Source organism: Triturus cristatus, chromosome 4_1 (assembly GCF_964204655.1).
Source record: "Triturus cristatus chromosome 4_1, aTriCri1.1, whole genome shotgun sequence".
Taxonomy (NCBI): domain Eukaryota; kingdom Metazoa; phylum Chordata; class Amphibia; order Caudata; family Salamandridae; genus Triturus; species Triturus cristatus.
In genome coordinates, this window is record NC_140585.1 from 1,218,838,209 (window position 1) to 1,218,858,004 (window position 19,796).

At 43.4% G+C, this 19,796-nt stretch overlaps 1 protein-coding gene across 5 annotated transcripts in view; it reads right to left on the reverse strand.

The window, feature by feature from the left end:
* Nucleotides 1-19,796, reverse strand: part of ARHGEF25 (Rho guanine nucleotide exchange factor 25) — a 980,382-nt gene that overhangs the window by 236,843 nt on the left and 723,743 nt on the right. For all 5 annotated transcript variants that reach the window (XM_085654592.1, XM_085654593.1, XM_085654591.1 and 2 more), the window contains one exon: nt 12,873-12,942. In XM_085654592.1, the coding sequence (XP_085510718.1) occupies nt 12,873-12,942 (70 nt within the window). The remainder of the gene's footprint in view (nt 1-12,872; nt 12,943-19,796) is intronic.

Sequence of the window (19,796 nt, forward strand, 5' to 3'; positions counted from 1 at the left end):
ACCAACCTATAGACTGTCATATTTATCTTCAAGTAGGGTATGAAAGAACAGTAGTGTACTGTGCTCTGTAGTGCTGACTAAATCCTTGCCAGCCATTATGTCTGATTCTTTGTCGTGTACTGTCCTCTGTAGTGCTGACTAGTCCCCGATAGTGCTTTTTCATTATTTTACGCTTTGAACAAACATTTATATTAATCAGCATTATGCATATTTATATTGCGTGTGCTGTTCAGATTAAGTTGACCATAGGCCTCAATTTAAAAGGCTCATGTTAAGTTGCAATGATTCTCAGTCTGCTGTGATTTTTTTTTTTACCTTTTCTCGTTTTGAACCAAAGCTGTACCAATCCACGTTATTTGAAAAGTATCAGATTGTTTACGTTTTTGTGTGAATGTTTATCTGTGTATGTTTCTTGGAGAGTTGAATAATGAACCCAGCAGGTGAACAAAGGAATGCTCTATCTGAATTGTATCATTCCACTACAAGATATCCCCTGAAGGCAGTGCAGAAGATACTCCATTGTGTGGTAACTGGAAAGAAGACCAAAATTGTGTTTTCAATAAATGTTCGATTCTGATTGGTTCCCCTCATGGGACACAGAGGGAGTGAAGTTTTACATGATTTAAGCTACACACTGCTGAGTTACAGATTACGATGCTCCTTCCACTCTCCTCAGAGGTGACGTTTTGCTCTTGCCCGAAAGAGCTAGACTACTTGCCACATTTGTTTTTCACTTGATTGAATGAATCTTCATTTGATACTGCCTGCAGAGGGTTTAACTGCTGACACCTTCTGCCTGACTTCTCACCAATTTACCAATTCTCCTAGCTCAGCATATTAGAGAAGTCAGTCATGGGAAAGAAACCTGCTTTGATTTGCTTTATGAAAAAAGTTTGTTTATTTATCTGTGATTTTGAACTGATTTGAATAATACCAACTAATGCATTCATATACTGATTACTGATTTACGACTAATTGACTGATTTTAGTTTGTAACTTTGTTAATCTGCTAATAAACATCTATGGTTTGCTAACCCACTACTCTCTGTCAATATTTTGGGCCCTAATGTGCTTCAATGTATTTAATGTATTTGATTAGTTGAGTTTTGCCTTAGTCCATTGCATCAATTTTGGTTGCAGAGGATGGTTCCCACTGAGGTGTAGGGAGCCAGAATTTGCCCCAGAGACAGTTAGAATGTGTCCCTGCCCAGTCAGCGTCCCATGGTTCAGTTCGGAATATTATAGGTGTTCTGGCATTCCTGGAGCAGTTGCAGTGTCCTAGTAGTGTGGGAAAAGTTGGGTTATGAGTCTTTGATTGTGTGCTCTTGAACGCTGCAGTGTTGGTGGTTTTGATGAGTTTGTGTGTTTCACGGTGTGGCGTCCAATTAGCTCCATGTTCACTTGAGAATTGAGCTGCTTTCTGTGTATTTTGCTTATGAAGATAAACATGTTTGCTGCGAAGAGCTGTAGTTTGATCATTGAATTTGTCGGAATCCATAATACCGAGATAGATATTGAGTTATATTATGTTATGATTTGTCTGTTAGGTTTGAGGTGTCGGACTGTGAAGTGCTATTGGCCACACCAATACCGGGACTTATTAAACTCCTATTGTGAGAGTGCACTAACTGAGGTTAGTGTTTGGTTAATCCCTTTACACAGAGGAGTAGATAACACTAGTCAGGGTAATTTCCGGCTGGTCAAGAATTCACTTTATATGTATGATAGTCTCAGGAGGGCATTATTTCCCATGTTCCCCCGAAATTGATTGTTAACTTTGAAGCTTCTTTAGTAGAACAAACAAGAGTTGTTTTATTTTTTGGTTTTGACCATTTGCTTGTGCGCAGCTGATCGCTGTGGAGTGAGACCTGCTTTGAGGTGCTGCGAGTTACGTCAATAGGTGCTGCGCTGTTATTGGATGGTTGGTGTGCCTGTCACGCTCGGTTGATCATTACATCATTGGGTGCCGTGCTGTGAGTGGATAGTTCAGTGGTGTCTCACAGACACTGGATGCTAGTGTTACCACATATCACATTGTGATTTGCTGAGAACTGCCAGTTATTTTAATTGAAGGTAACTGATTTTGTGTTAAGCCGCATACAGAGTTTTGTTTAGCAATAATGTAAGAATACTTAATCATGAGGTTGAGGAGGCCCCTCCAGAGGGCTCGCCCACACATTACATGACAACCAAGGTCGTTTAAACATGTGCATTTGGTCAAACAATGGAATAAGATCACATCGAATGAAGAGTCCTTGCAGTTTCTCCCACATAGTACCTTCAACTTGAGAATAATTGAGAATTTGAGATGAGTGCTGTATGAGATGAGCCCCCCAACCCCTGACCTGCTCAATATGAGGCCTTGAATGCATGGGAGAAAGCTGCACATGCGAAAGAGAAGAATAAATATCAGACCCAAACAAAGAATATGATCCGTAGTTGAATGGAGGCAAGGTTGGGTGTGGAACAGCAAGAACGCAGGGAGAATGTAATTGAGGGTATAGAGATGTACTCTGCGATGGCAAGAGGAAGAGCAGAGGGAAAGAAATGATGTGGGTGGGAACGAACAGAAGAATGAAACTAGGGACAGTGACTCAAGTGATGACTTTTTAAATGATTTGTTGACTTTTTGACCCCCGCCATATAACACTGTACCCCTGGTCAGAGGAAACCTCCAGCCTGTAGACACAGGTGCAAGTTCACCCGTTGATTAGAGTCTCCCTGAGGGAGGATTCTCCCCTGTCTTTTCAGGTCTGCTACTAGGATTCCCAAGTACTACTGTTATCATTACCCCCCAGTACATTCACACTCACTGCAGTCCCAGATACATCAGGCGCTAGTAGTACTTTAGGGGCCAGATGTACAAACATTCCATTTTGCGAGTCGGGATGTGGTTCAAAAAGAAAAATGAAACGTTTCATTCAAATTATTTATGAGCAGGCAGTGGTCCGTGAGTCTACTGCCTTCTCTTGAAAAATATTTGCACCCACATTTGCAAAGGGGAAAGGGTCCCTTGGTGCCTGAGAGTGGAGTAAGATTGCATGCTTGGTGCAGTCTTTCTGGTGGACCAAAGAGGGACATATGAGGATTGAGAGGTGAATAGCCACCATTGCAATTTTTGATCAACGCAGGTGTTACCCTCTCGACTATTAGAACTGTAGAGGTCCCAAACCTCTCAGGAAAACAAGTTTGAGTTGTAAGTATTTCAGCCAAGGTCCCCATGAAGATAGGTCCTCTTGAAGAGGACCATCAGTTTGTGATATGCGATTCGATTCCAGTCAATCTACTGGGCAGGGATTTAAACTGAGCACACAATAGCCAACAGTGGGGATGTTCCCGCTTCTGACACAAGAAGATTAGCCCTTGACTTAAAGTTCTCTGCCAAGGGGTAAGTCTGAGATTTCACTGGCAAAGATATTGGCCTGATCAAAGATGTTGAACCTGTGAGAATTATCATCAAGCAAAATCCAGAGTATCCATGAACGCCCCAGTACAACCTCTCACTAGAGGCAATGACTGAAATTACTCCAGTAACTGAATCCATGCGACAGCAAGACATCTTAACAGAGATATAAGTGAGTCCCTGAAGTTCATCTCTAATGGGTTCACAAAAGTCAAATAAGAAGAATTGTTCAAGACCTTCAAAAGGTCAATGACATTGTCATCCCAGGTTGTCCCTTGGTATCAAATTCTGCCATTGTACTTTTTCAAATACCCTTTCACTTTGAGGGGTTCACAGTCATTGACCTGTGTCAAACATTCTTTTCTATTCCTCTAAGTAAGGATAGTCAGTTATTTTTCACATTCTGTTTCCAAAATAAAGTTCTAGTATGGTGTCGAGTCCCACGGAGGTATATAGAAAACCCCTCCATCTTCAATCAGATACTAAAAACGAATCTGGAGATCTTGCCATTTCCATGAAACTCGGTCTTTGCCCAGTACATCAATGACCTAGTTGTGGCTTTGACAGCCCAAGGTGCATGCAGACAAGACATCATTGAAATGTTGAACCAATTAGCTAAAAACGGTCACAGAGTCCCCTACCAAATTGCAGTACGGACAGATGGAGGTTCTGTATCTGGGACATCACATTGAGAAAAGGGCTAGGAAAGTGTCCCAAGAAAAGATCTCTAATATTCTGAGAATTGACCCTCCTTATAAGCTAGTAATACTTGCCAAGGAGAACCTTACTATACAGCTGTTTAAACCCTGACACATTGTTGCTTTTCCCTATGTCTGATGAAAATGATGACGGGTTGACCACAACTACCTGTGTGTTACAGAACTGTGTACCAAGCCAAGAACCGACATACGAGTTGTCCACATGCTAGAGCCCTATTGTATTTTGTTTGTGGATGGCTCTTTTTTAGGAGATGGATGAGGAATTCAAGACCTGCTTATGCTTTGTGCACCTTTAAAGGTGTATCGGAAGCCTCCTATTTGTGCAATGTAACCTCTGCATAGATGGTCAAACTGATAGCTCTTACTAGAGCTTTCAGTGTTTTTAGCCAATTAAAGGTCACTATCTATTCCGATGGTCAATAAGGGTTAGCTAGCGGTGGTCCCGGAGATGTTTTAGGACATTCTCTGGTTCCCCAGTTTATAATGGGAATTATGCCATGGATTTGCTTGATGCATTACAGTTGTCCACTGAAATAGCAGTAGTGAAATGTGCTTGCAGCATAAAAGACTGGATGTGATTATGTGACTACCAGCAACCGCTATAGGTATGCGATGGCCAGACACTGCGCTCTTGAGTCTTGCACATTGACCAGAGATCATTCAGGTGAATCAGAAGAAGATATTACTTACTATGAACCTTTTGTTGACTGCTGCTATGTGGGAGGAGATTAAGAATTTGCAGGACGAAGCCCAAGAAAGAGAACAAGAAAGGTGGGTCAGAGCAGGGCATGTGAAGAATCAGGATGAAATCTGGGTTCTAACACATGGGAGACCTGCACTAACGGACACTATGAGGTCACCCATGGCTAAACATTTCCATGGCCCTACCCATAGAGGGAGGAATTCAATAGTGTGTCTCTTCGAAATGTACTGGATCAATCCCCATGTTGTGACATTGCAGAGAATCTGTGCCACAGATGTGCCACTTCTTAACAGTTAAATACGGGCCCGGAGAGCGGTTGTTACCATGAGTCATAAAGGGAGGCAGGGTGGTCCCTTCAATCACATGCAACTTTACTTCGTTAAGATGCCTGTGTTCAGTGGGCTCCACTACATTTTCACTGTCCTGCGCATCGTATTCCTTTGGGTGAAAGCATGCCTGACTAGAAGAAAAGACAGTCTCACTGTGGCCCAACGGTTATTGATGGAACTGAAACGTCAGTTCGGCTTACCAACAGTTTGGCTAGAGTAGGATCGTAGGACACATTTTAATAATGAGATTATGCGCATGCTGTGTGTAGCCCTGCAGATGAATCAGAGACTTCATTATAGCTACTGGTCAGAGGCATTTGGCAACGTTGAACATATGAACAGGACACTGCGGTCCCGACTTGCTAAAGTGTGTGCGTCCACATCCCTCAAGTGACCTGATGCCTTTCCCTTGGCGCTGATGAGTCTCCGAATCACTCCTGATTGGAGGACAGAATTGTACCCCCACGAGATTCCAATGGGGAGAGCCAGGAGACTTCCTGCCGTGCCTGCAGTTGTGCCTGTGAATGTTACAGATTATATGGTTCTCGATTACTGCAATGGCTTGGCTGATGTGGTGCATTGTGGTTCTCACCAGGTTGAGTTGGCAACCCCCTTTCAAGACATGAACAGTGCCATGATCTAAGTCTAGGAGAATTGGTCCTGGTGAAGAAACACATCAGAAAAAGTTGTGTGAAGCCTCGATGGTGTAGCCCTTTTTAATTATCCTTGTGATGAACACTACTGTGAAGTGTGGTGGCTTTCTGAACTGGGCACATGCTTTTCATACCAGGAGAGTGAGACAAGCTAGTGAAATAAAGCAACAACAGCCACTGTTTTGAAGAGTCAAACTTCAGAGCAGCCCAAACATTCAGAGGAGGAGGAGATTATGCACAAATGTCTCAAAGCCAACTGAGACAAGGGCTCATCCTGTGGTAAATGAGCCAAGACAAGCCTGAAAAAAAGGCCAAGCAGGTCCGCCAAATGGACTGAGAAGAGAAGAGTGGGCAAGGAAGGGTGAAAGACAGAGACTGTCATGTCAGAAGAATGCATCCCAGAAAGAGTTAGTGAGGAAACAGAGACAAGGGAACAAAGTAACAGTGACACTGAAAAGCCATTGGTCAGGAGACCAAAGAGAACATGGGTGCCTAGTCAAAGATTCTCAGCTCCGAATGGACTTACTTTGCTGATAGGGAGGCTGGCTCAAGAGCACAGGAAATTGAAAATCGACAGAGATAGGTTCATTTTATTTTCTACTGACTTCAAGCAATCATTCAATCAAGTGAATTTATATAGCGCGCCTAATCACCCGAGACGGTATCTAGGCGCTTGAGGGTCATGATGGTTCAGGTGACTCAGTCGAACAGCCAGATATTAAGTGCTCTCTGGATTTGTTCTAAAAAGGTGGAGGTCTGTAGCTGCAGAGGTAGGTCGTTCCAGGTTTTTGCTGCGACCTAGGAGTCCTCCGCTTTTGCTTCAGTGGATGCAGGGGGTGTGGGCGAGTGAGAAGGTGGCGGAGCGTACTTGTCTGGTACAGTGGTAGAAATTCAGGCGATGGTTGATGTAGGCTTGTCCTTGGTTGTGCAGGGCTTTGTAGGCATGGATCATCCACGTGAATTGGCATCTCTTCTGTATGAGAGCCAATGGAATTTTCTGAGGTGGCGGGTGATGTGGGTCCACCTTGGGAGGCTGAAAAGGAGTCAGGCAGCAGTGTTCTGCATGGTCTAGAGTCTCTGCAGAAGCTGTGAGGTGATCCCAGCGTAGAGTGCCTTTCCGTAATCTAATTGGTTGGTAATTATGGCCTGAGTTGCAGTATATCTGGTGTTCAATGGGAGCCATTTGAAGACTTTACGTAACAAGGAAAGTGTGCGAAAGCAAGTACAGGCAACTGCGTTGATCTGGGACTTCATGGTCAGTTTACTATCCAGTATTATTAGGCATGGTCAGTCTGTTTGGGTGCTAGTCCTAGTTCCAAGGGTCATCAGGAGTCCTTCCAAGAAGTGGTGTTGTTGCCGAATAGAACAGTTTGTGCCTTTTGATTTTTGAACTTGAAAGAAAAAATGATGTCTAATTCACCGAACAAATGTAGGGTGATATTAACCATAGTGGCTGTTGTCTTTGTCCTTTTTATGATTGGTTTGTTAGTGGGCTTAACTTTTCCTGTTGTATATTCTTCCACTGTAACTAAAACGAATTTTACTCACTTAGAAGAACAGATTAGATTCAATATGAAGATTTTACATCGAGATGCGTTTCCTAAAGAATTGAGGAGAAAGAATAGAAACAGGTCAGTGTTTAGGAGCTGAGGTCCTAGAAGGGGAGCATCTGAATGCTCAGGAGCAAGAGTCCTCACATACCCAGAAGAGTGTCATGCTTCATCATGGGGAAATACTCCTCATCGGGCAGGCGCTGCAATGCCCGACGGGCACCCACAATGGGGCTCCTTGCCAGAGAGCCTTAGTTTTTTGCCGCATGTGAAGCAAGGGTGTACATGTATGGGCTCTCAGGTGTAGATTGGTGTAGAAATGAGCTAAAATTGTCTAAGTATAACCTAATGAAATGTTATTTAATGGATTCACTTGTTTAGATTAATATCAGAAGTGATGGCTATTAACTAGAATTAGTGGGCTGGGGTAGTTCAAGAAAAACATTCTCTAAGCTCTAAAGCGGGGTATATGGGGGGGGGGGCTTGCAGTCCCACACTACAAGTACTACTGAGCGGCTCAATTGAAAAGATTCTATGATTCGGTGTTCACAGAAAGAAATTAACCCGCATACCGAGTAGATCGAGAGGCCATGGTTAACCGTGGCTATCTACCACTTTTGTATAGGAGGTGGTGGGAGGGAGCTTTGCCAACCCACACTCAGACGATGGTGAGTGCGAGATGAGAGGTCACCAGATTCTTGGGATGGGAAGGCTAACTGACGGACAGGACTCCACTACGGGACAGTGACTTCCTACGGGAAGTTGGGAACCAGAATTGATTTTCCAACTGGGGGTTGTTGGGCATTGACTATTTGGGGGATGTATGGAGAGGGCAGGATCTAATAAGCTGTGAAGAGCTGCGGACAGAATATTCCAGGAGGACATACGCCGTGAGGGGAACGGCTCCTGACATTCTCCCTCTGTGCCCACAGCCCTGAGGGAATTGGCCCACCACCTGTCATCTTTGCCATGAGGGGAACGGCCGCGAGATCACTACAAGTCCCAGCAGGACTTGCGACGCGCAGGCTGAGGGCGTCATTGCAGGGCGTCGGGAGGCCATGTAAAACCTCCAACATCCAGCTATGGGTAAGCGCAAATATATCGGCAGTCAAGATCAGGGTGCGTTAAAAGCCACAATGCCTAGGAAGACTCCATCCATTATCTCCTATTTGACCTCGGCTGTGGGAGCGTTGAATGAAGAGATAGCAAACGCCGAACAAGAGCTGGGTTTGGTTACTAGCCAAAATGCAGGTGATGGGACTGTGGCAATCGCTCAATTGGCATACATTCCTGTACCATTGGAACGGTTGGTTTTGACTAATACTCCAAAAACAAGAAGTGAGGCTCAAAACTTTAAGACTACAGTGGTTATGGGTGCTTCTCCTGTAATCTCTATTGCGGATGAGAAAAGATCACCAAGGGCCGCTAAGGGGGTGTCTGTGGAGGGAAAAGGTGGCACCAGAAAATCTAGCACATGGCAGAAAGGTGTAAAAAGAAATTCCTCCAAGGTGCCGGCTAAGGTGGATGAAAATACCCAACTGCTACTGCGGAACTTGATAGAGGATATTTTTAGTGCAAGGTTTGAATCCATACTAACTGTTATAGCTAAAGATATTATAGATACCTTGAACTTATGTGTTGCGGACCTGAAGAAAAAATGTGAGAAGTTGGACTCCTTTTTAAGTAGTTCAAAGGTTACGTCACAAAGTATTTCCAATCCCAATTCAGTTTCTCTTTCTATTCCACCTATAAAGAGCACACCCAATCCCGAAGGGGTAGTTGTAAGATCTCAACTGTTACATCTCCTAAAGGGGCAGGTAAAATCTAACCCTGTCAGAAGCAGGGGGATTAGCTCAGGTGGGGCCTCAGTAGGGGGGAATTCCATTCCAAGTGCTACAAGTATAGCTAATGTTCCATCTCTTGACCCGTCCCTCCCAAACATCAGGAATCAGGCCCCCGAAGATAGTAATTTAAGTCACACCGGATGTAGGATCAATCTTCCACCAGAAGCCACCCCTTTGGTTGCGGTCCTTGTAGGGGTGCCACCGCTTAGCGATCCAGATAGTGAATCTACGGCAGCCCTGCTACGCAAGACAAAACATTGGTGTGACAATTATTGTAGCGGCCCATCTGAGTTGTCTTCTCATATTATAATGGCTTGACGGGTGGCATGGGTGGGTATGGCCCCAAACAAGTTCAAGGCGATTGCATTATAGTTAACTTTAATAAGCGGGACATGGTTGACAGGCTGTTATGGGATGTTTCTGGGCTAGAGGGGGGTGATATTAGGGTATTACCTTTAGGTTTTTTTTTACCCCCCAATAAGTATATTGCAAGCTCATGAAGTGGAAAGGGTGGCTGAACTAAGCAATTTCTGTCCGCCCCCAAAGTCTCCTCCCCACAGTAATGGCCCTGTAAGACGATCGGATTTAATTAGTGGGATAGTATCTTTAGATCAGGTCACATATGTGCCCGAGCCTGCGGTGGGACCCTTACCCCTTTCAAATAGATTTTCGCTACTAACACAGCTGGATGGTAATGATTGACTGGAGGGGAAGAATGAGTGTATGCCTGTATTGCCCCCTAATAGTCCTGGCATTGGGGATACAGGAGTAGAAACTACCCTCAATTGTAGTATTATTAGCTGGAATATTGCGGGGCTTAGAGTCAGCGCCAGAGGTCATGACCCTCAATGTGCTACTGGAGGCTCGGTAGTATCTCCTGAACCTGACGGGTGAAGAGGTATGACCCAAATATTAGAAAATATGGCGTACCGAGTAGATCAAGAGGCCATGGGAAACCATGGCTATCCACCACTTTTGTATAGAAGGGAGCGGTAGAAAGCGTTGCTGACCCTCAGAAGGTGGTGAGGGTGTGGCGAGAGGCCACCAGATTCTTGGGATGGGAAGGCAAGTTGATGGACAGGACTCCACTATGGGATACTAACCTCCTACGGGAACTTGGGAACCTGAAGGGCTTTTCCAACTGGGGGATGCATGGCATTGGCTATTTGGGAGACGTATGGAGAGGGCAGGCTCTAATAACCTTTGAAGAACTGCAGACAGAATATGAGATGGCAGAATCAGAGCGGGCTAGACATCTACAGTTTGGGCACGCATTAAGCCGACATATTCTGGGGGGAGATCAATTGCCTGAGTCAGAGCCATTAGAGGACCAACTACTACTGGATACTCCACAGATCATACTACTCTAGATCACTCCTACATCGCCTGGGGAGATGCAGAACGGCCCTAGGCACCAGAGGAAGTGGCATGTTGGGTTCCTTTTTCCATATATTGTGGGACTGCCCAAACATCCTACAATACTGGAGGTGGGTGGTACAATTTACGGGTCACGAGCCTCAATGTGCCGCTGGAGCCTCTGTGGCATCTCCTGAACATAACAGGTAAAGAGGTATGGTTCAAATATCAGAAGATATGGCCAGCGTTAGTCAACCTCCATGTGTAGCAGATTGGGAAACTGATTTGAACTGGTGCCAACGGGTGGAGCGGTTGGTATACCAGATTCAGGGATGCCCAAGTAAATGGGAGAAAGTTTGGGACCAGTGATGCACCTATGGAGGATAGTGAGTGGTTACCACAAAAGAGTGAGCGATACTCTGAGAGTTGGACTCAGAGCATATGTTGGACATTACCATACTGCGATAATTCTAGAAATGTATGTTGTAAATTTCCACCTGATACAGACGCTGTGAAAGTACCGTGCCCCTTTCTCAGTGATGCCTCTTATACTAATAATCGATCAAGCATGTTGTTATACAATGAGCAGCTGTTTAATAAAAAGTTGTTTTTTTTTAATGCGTCACAGGTGGTCAATTATCATCTATTATGTCTCCCATCTGGCACATGGCTAAACATACTATGTCAGGTGTCTGACCTAGTTTTTATGGCAGGCCAACATGTTTCATTGCTGTAGTAAGAATGTTTGAGCAGCAACTTCATTGGTGCCTGAGGACCAGTGATACCACAATGGCCTCTCCTTTCATGTCGTCCTTGACTTGCTCCAAATACAGGAAATATCAGTGGGAGCCAATCTACTTTCTTACTAGTGAGTATTATCTGCTTGAGGATGAGTTGAGGATGTTGCGTCGGCTCTATACAAGTTCTGGCAATACTTAGTGGTGATTATTCTCGCCTACAACATAAAGCGTTATATTATTTGTTGTGTTCTAAATATCTACAATAGGCTAGAACTACCCCTATGCTTCAGAAAAGGAGGACCCCAACAAATATGATCTTTTTCGTATCCACAAATGAATAGAGTTTCAATGGAATGTTATAATTTGGATGGTTATGCCCCGTTATTTCCTCTCTGTGTCCTATTTATAGCTAAAAGGTGAGCCCAACTAGCCAAATGCCTGGCCCCGGTCTGGCCTCTGTCCACGGCATTGCCAAGGTATAACACAAGCAAGCAGCAGATAAGGCACTGCCACTTTGCCTTACCTAATGCAATTTTAGAGCCCAAAGTGCAGCTTTTAACTGAAGAACAGCTGGCAACCATGCAATGCATGGCACAAAGAACATGTACAAGAGCACTGTTATCCTAAATAAAATTCTACTGCAATTGTTTAGACGCAGATCATGTATGTCACATTATTTCTACTATCTGTAGTCGATGTGCTCTACACAGGTATCCCATGGCAGGTTTGTAAAAGGAGATCAACCTCTGTTTGATCTCTCAAGCCTCTTTGTTTTTCAAATTTATTTATTTGTATTCATTTGGCTGCTGGACCTTGCCTCAAATAGTTTGAGTGCTGTACCTTCTATTACACCTAAGTGTCCACAAAGGAGAAAAGCTAAGACACTTTTTAAAATCCATTTAGTTCTCTTTATCACCTCATAAGTTCAAATATTTATTCTCATTTGTGATTGTGTTCCGTGTTATACTATATCATATTCAATTTTGTCTAAAGATATTTCTTGAGCAGCATTAGATTACTGTGAGATGCAATATGGTATAAGGCTTTATTGATCACTGACTATCACCTTAACTGCTCACAGGCATTTGATCACAAAGCATAGATATTTTTTTCTAACCTAGAGTGAGAAGGATGAATCTGGTGGCTGAGTATTCGCTCTCTGAATTACAGAAGGTATTTCTATATCATGTCTAAACTATATCATGTCTAAACTAGACATCACACTATATACAGCCCCTCATGTTTCAGATATATCTTCACTTTAAAGTAACCCGTTTTTCTTTAAAGATTGGTTTACAACATATTAAATATCAATAATAAAATAAAATAATAACACCTATAAACAAAATTAAGGACTAACAATATAGTTTGCTTACAAAATTATATTAGGCATGTTCAACAAAAGTCATCGATGGATCAAACATTCAGGCAACTGCACTATATTGTCAACAGATGTAGCTCGATTTGAGTCCATTACACTTGAGAAAAGGATTGAAGCAGCAACAGCACAACTAAACTCAAATCACAACCTAAAACTTAAAAATACCACTTAGGTTGGAGGATAGATCCACTTACATGCTTTATGAAGAGCTGCGCCAGGAGGTCAGGATCTTTTAGACACTTTTCCAGCTCTCCAAGAAAGTAACTGAAGAAAGAGATAAGGGCAGGCCAAGGGGGACCAAAATGTACAGACAAGAGAGGAAAGAAAGAGGAAGAATTTTGAAACAAGAGAAAATAAGAACAAGACTGTATATTTACAAAAAGCATTTGTTTAGTTAACACACAAATGGTTCAAAATGTGCATTGAGACCAGTCGTGATTAAATATATTGAAAGTGACCCCGTCCCTTGTGGCCCACATAAAAATACCTGTTGAAGGACTCCGAATGGATTTATGCACTAAACACACTTGAAACAAAGAAGCCTAATGGTGAAAATGATCAAAGTCTCATCTGATAATGCACTGACCAAATAAAATTCACTATGAAGAAATTTCTGGAACCATTATCTCATTACACTTTACAAAAATGACTTTTATCTTGACAGCCTCACATACCTGCTATTTCCACGATGGGACATGCACTGAGCGTCCTATTCATGAACAAAACAGAAAAGAATAGGGAAAGGTCTCCGCCACCACCTGAACGTTCCTTTTTGACCATTGGCTATTCATCAACTTTTCCATTAAGAAGCCTGGAAAGCTTTGCCTGGTGCATGTTTTCATACATAATCTTGGGAAGACAAGGTGCTTTTTCCACCACATATGTTCTCTTACGAAAAATCACTGTTTTGTCTCTTCGACGAAAATATATTTCCCCATGAGGACATGAAGAAAGACCACCTCTAGACCACCAGCAAGTGTGGGACTGATTCATTCAACTTTCCACCCTGAAAGCCGAGTTACTCCTGCCCTGTGCTCAAATACATTTTCAATCACTTCCAGGGTCGGGTAGGAATTTGGGAATTCCCACACACATACATGTTTGTGAGTGTGCCTAAACTTCCAAGGCCAAACACACCTTGGAAGTCCACTCATCCCAGCCCCCATTCCCCAAGGATTTGCACCAGTCAATTCTTGGAAGGCTTAAAATGGTAAGTTCAAATTTAAACATATGTTTAAGACCTAATTTACTTTTGGCCCATTGTTTAAATCGTATCACTCTTCATCAATGCATTCTGACAATGAATTGTTATATTCTAATTTATATTACAAATTTGTGCCATTTATCATCATGTTCTAACACTTTATCTTGAAGTTCCAACACTTTATAAAAAATAAGTTACTAACCTGTAACTATAGTTCTCCAGTATTGGAATCTTTCATAGATTCACATGCTTGAATCAGAGTAAAAAATGCACTAATGAGCACATTTCATTATATATATATACATATATATACATATTAAACACTTACATACTAGTAGTGAAAAAATTATTTCTTTAGAATAAAATAGAAAAATATATACGTATGAACGAATATAAACTTGTATACACTTATGAAATAGCAAATGGATAGTTCTCACATTGGCATAAAGAAGGAAAAAACAGAGAAAAATTAGTGGAGAGGAAGGAAGGCTCACTTCTACTGAAACAGACATCTTAGCACCGCCTGTCCCACCGCAGCATCTTTCATCAATTCGGAAGCCAAGCAGTAATGCTTACTGAATGCATGCAGAGTCTTCCAGGTTGCTGCTTTACAAAATGTCTGAGAGGGACACACCAGCAAACAACACCATAGATGTAGACACTGCTCTAGTAGAATGGGCACGAACCCTTGATTGTAGGGGTTGACCAGCTTGCTGGTGACAGAAGAGAATAGCACTAGAGATCCATCTAGATATGCTCTGTTTGGTTAAGGGAAAACCTTTTCTAGGCAAGCTGTAAGCTCCAAAAAGTTGATTACTTTTGCCAAGGGATTTCGTTTTGTCCAGATAAAATTAAAGGCAGTGATTCAAGTCCAATTTTAAAACAATTGGTTTGTTAAGATGAAAGTCTGATGGTACTTTAGGTATAAATTTCGGGTCGGTGCGAAGGATCACCCTATCATGTTTAAATTGAATAAAGGGTTCCTGTATGGTGAAGGCTTGAAGTTCACTAACTCTTCTTGCAGATGCAAGAGCTAGAAGAAGAGCAGTTTTCCACGAAAGGAACTTTAAGTCAGCTCTATGTATCGGTTCAAATGGGTGCCTCATAAGTTGAGCAAGTACCATAATGAGTTGCCATGTTGGGGGCGGAGATTTCACAGGAGGAAAGGTTCTGAATAGTCCTTTAAGAAACAGTTTTATCAGTCTGTTTGAACACAAGGAAGAACCCTTAGATGAACTCCGAAAACAGGAGATAGCGACTAAGTGAACTTTGATCGAAGTATGAGCCAAACCTAAATTTGCTAGATGGAGGAGATATAGCAAGATTTCTTTTGGAGATAAATTGAGGGGATGCACTTTAGCAGACCCACACCAGACGCAGAATCTCTTCCATTTCAAAGAATATGGTCTGTGGGCACTGTCGGCTCTAGCACTTGACAGGATGTCTCTGCACTCTTGAGGAATGTTAAAGTTTCGAAATTCCTGGAACTCAGGAGCCAAGCTGATAACCTCAGAGAACCTGGATCCGGGTGTTGAACTTGTCCCTGGTTCATCATGAGAAGAGAGGGAAACGGCTTCAGAGGAATCGGCCGTCGTAAGGACAGGAGATGGAGTTCTGTGAACCAATGTTGGCGAGGCCACGCTGGTGCTATTAGTATTACTTTGCAAGGTTCTGCCATCATCTTTTTTAGCACCCTGTGTAGGCAAATGCGCCGGACCATGCTATTGAAAAAGCATTCCCCAAAGATACCTGTAAGGGATGCCAGCTTGGCACTTGACGCTGCCGTTTGTGGCAACCAGGTCTATAGTCGGTTCGCCCAACTGAGAAAATAATTTGTCAAGAGTATTCTGGTTTAACTCCCACTCATGGCAGGTTGTCTGTAGTTTGCTTAGTGAATCCACTATAGTGCATTGTCATAGTATTGTCTGTTCTCATAAGCACTAGAGAATTTTGTATCCTGGGCAGGAAAGCTTGTAGAGCTAGAAAAACTGCCCTTAGTACCAAGAGATTTATGTGTAGACTCCGCTGAGAAAGTGGCCACTTGCCTCTGATCTGAAGTTCCTAAAGGAAGGCTTCCCAACCTTCCAGAGAAGCATCTGTTCTTATTCCCAGAGGAGATGCGTGTGGAAGGAAAGGTAACCCCTGAGACAGATGGTGAGGATGATTCCACCAAGATAGCGAGGTGACCATTTGCAGGGTCACTTGAATTATGTTGTCGAAGGTTCCGTTTATTTGAACCCATTGAGTGTTCAGATCTTCCTGAAGAGGACGCATGCGTAGATGGCAGTGGGGTATCAGAAGAATACAGGAGGACATCATGCCGAGCAGAGATTTGTATAGGCGTGAGGAAATATGAATTTTGTGATCAGTTATGTCCCCTATCGTAGACCCCAACGGCTCCATGTGCATGTTACAAGTACATGTATGTTCCCTCCAGTTCCAGTTATGAAGACGCAAATACATGTGCGTCCACCGTCAACATGTCCTCTTTCAGATCCGCCATGAATGGGTCAGATATTCCATTCCTAAGTATGAAAGGCCACCGACTTTATGTGGTTCACTTTCCACATTTTACAGATTCAGGTGAGTAGGCCCTGAATTCTGCCATTAAGCCTTTTCCTGCCTTCTGCCTCTGAAAGCTCCAGTCCGAACCTGCATCTGTATCCATGAACTTTGTCCTACTCCCTGCGCGGCTAACGGTGCCTGATCCAGCCTGTTGCCTGCCAAAAACTGTATTTCACCTTCAAGATTATCTGCTCCGCTCCTCATCCGATGCATTCCTGTCTAGTAGTTTAGGTAAACATTCTTCCAGCTACCGTGCAAAGGGCCAGGCCTCACTGTCCTCATGCAAGTAATTCATAGCCCCTGTTACCATGGAAGATTCCTGCCCCCTCGCATCTCATGTAGACATTTAGACGCTTGTACACACACTAACAGTCAGTATAGAATAGATTCCGTCCGAGAGACCTTTCCTTTTGGATAATACAGTTCTTTAAACATAAGATATTAGATATGATTTGGGATTAGGTTGACATGACCCCTCAGACTTCTGTCTCCACATGTAGAGCTAAATGTCAAGTCTCCTTCACCCTCTAGTTGCACGTCAATCACACGTCATGCGGCTGCGCGTGCATCTCTGCCAAGTATTTCTGCTGACATTGCAGGATTCTCTTATGGATCCACCCACTTGTGACATCATGTTTAATGACGTATTTAGTTACGCCTATGTTTACGCCTTTTTTCATTACGTATGTGTATCATTATCTGTATTATCAGCTGTTACGCCTCTTGCATCTGTCTTAATGTAATACTTTTCATATAAATATCATTACTTGTCAATAATGTATTGCCTTCCCTTCCTGAACCTTCGTGGTGATGGAATTTGAAGCCTACAGTTCGAACTGTAATTCCTTTATAGAGGAATAAAGCCTTTTAGAACCTCTAATACCACGGATTCTGCCTCTTATATTTACTGAGTTATTCTTACTAGACTTTACCGCATAAAAAATAGTACCGGTAATGAAATATTTACCACAGGCAGACCGAAAAAGACTTTCTTCTTTATACGTGGCTTGCCAATGTCAGAAACTTTTGTTGTCTTTTCACTGTGGGATAGGCTTTCTTCAGAACACCATCTAGTATAGCTCCCAGGAATGTAAGTCGTCGGGAAGGCTGTAAGACTGATTTCTCTGGATTTAGTGTGAGACCCAATTGAATGAAAAGACCCAGACAGGCTTTGGGAGACTTCTTTGCAGCGTTGTAAGTAGGAGCTTGGATGAGGCAGTCGGTGAGGTAAGGGAAAACCTGGTGATGATGCTGTCTGAGATATGCCACTACTGGTGCTAGGCACTTCGTAAAAATGCGAGGGGCCGACTTGACCCCGAAGGGTAACACTCGGAATTGATAATGCCTGCCGGCTACAGCCAATCTAAGAAACATTCTGTGCTTCTTGTGTATGGGTATATGGAAATATGTACTAGAGAATTTTGTATCCTGGGCAGGAAAGCTTGTAGAGCTAGAAAAACTGCCCTTAGTACCAAGAGATTTATGTGTAGACTCCGCTGAGAAAGTGGCCACTTGCCTCTGATCTGAAGTTCCTAAAGAAAGGCTTCCCAACCTTGCAGAGAAGCATCTGTTCTTATTCCCAGAGGAGATGCGTGTGGAAGGAAAGGTAACCCCTGAGACAGATGGTGAGGATGATTCCACCAAGATAGCGAGGTGACCATTTGCAGGGTCACTTGAATTATGTTGTCGAAGGTTCCGTTTATTTGAACCCATTGAGTGTTCAGATCTTCCTGAAGAGGACGCATGCGTAGATGGCAGTGGGGTATCAGAAGAATACAGGAGGACATCATGCCGAGCAGAGATTTGTATAGGCGGACCGAAAAAGACTTTCTTCTTTATACGTGGCTTGCCAATGTCAGAAACTTTTGGTGTCTTTTCACTGTGGGATAGGCTTTCTTCAGAACACCATCTAGTATAGCTCCCAGGAATGTAAGTCGTCGGGAAGGCTGTAAGACTGATTTCTCTGGATTTAGTGTGAGACCCAATTTGAATGAAAAGACCCAGACAGGCTTTGGGAGACTTCTTAGCAGCGTTGTAAGTAGGAGCTTGGATGAGGCAGTCGGTGAGGTAAGGGAAAACCTGGTGATGATGCTGTCTGAGATATGCCACTACTGGTGCTAGGCACTTCGTAAAAATGCGAGGGGCCGACTTGACCCCGAAGGGTAACACTCGGAATTGATAATGCCTGCCGGCTACAGCCAATCTAAGAAACATTCTGTGCTTCTTGTGTATGGGTATATGGAAATATGCATCTAGAAGATCCAGGGATAACATGTAATTGTTCCCATTGAGAAGCTGTAAGACTTCCTGAATGGTGATCATGCGGAATGATTGTTTCTTGAGGAATTTGTTTAGATTTCGCAAATCTAAAATGTGCCTCAATTTTTTCATCTTCTTGCGCACTAAAAAGAAATAGGAATAGAGTCCTTTCCCCCTTTGATGAATAGGAACAAGTTCTATGGGTCCTTTTTGGATCATGGATGTTATTTCCAACTGTAATATGCGCAAATGCTTGTGAGCCAGAGGTTGAGGAGGTGTTGGAGGGGGTGGCTGTTTTTCCAGGGAATGGCCGAATTGTACTAGCTCTAGGACCCAATGATCCGTTGTGATTTGTCTCCAATTATGGAGATACTGGGAGATTTTGCCTCCTACTTTGCGGGGAGGTGAGGAAATTGTAACCGGCAGAAGTGGGAGATCATTGTCTTCTGGCGGTCTCTTTTTGTCGTCCCGTCTTCACTCGAAAGGAAGAATTATTGTAGGCAGTCCCAGGCTGGGGTCTCTGAGCGAATTGCATCCTGTATTGCCGGTTGGAAGAGGCATAGGAAGGATATCAATATTGTTGGTAACCTCCACTGTAGGATGACTGGCTTTTACCCCGTGCAACACAAAAAGGTGCTCTTTTATACTGGAGGGTACCCAAAGCTTTAGCCGTGTCTGGGTCTTTTTTGATTCCCTGAAGGGAATCGTTGATATGCTTACCGAATAGTTCTCATCCATCGTAAGGCATATCTAGAATGTTGGCCTGGACTTCAGGCCTGAATGTTGTGGCCTTGAGCCATCCTTGGCGCCTCAAGACTGCGGCTCCAACTAACTGACCGAAACCAGTGGAAGCGATGTCCATCGCGCAATCAATTTTTTCCGAAGCGGAGCATTCGCCTTCCAGCAAAACCTTTCATGCCTCCTCCTTGATTTATAGTGGGAGATCATTAATGTAAGGAGCGATATCTGACCACATTTGACTGTTCTAGTGCCCCAGAATTGAACGCTCTGACTGTCAATGCAGACATGGTGGAAAAGCGTTTGCCAATGTTATCCAGCCTCCTACACTCCTTGTCCGGAGGTGCTGATA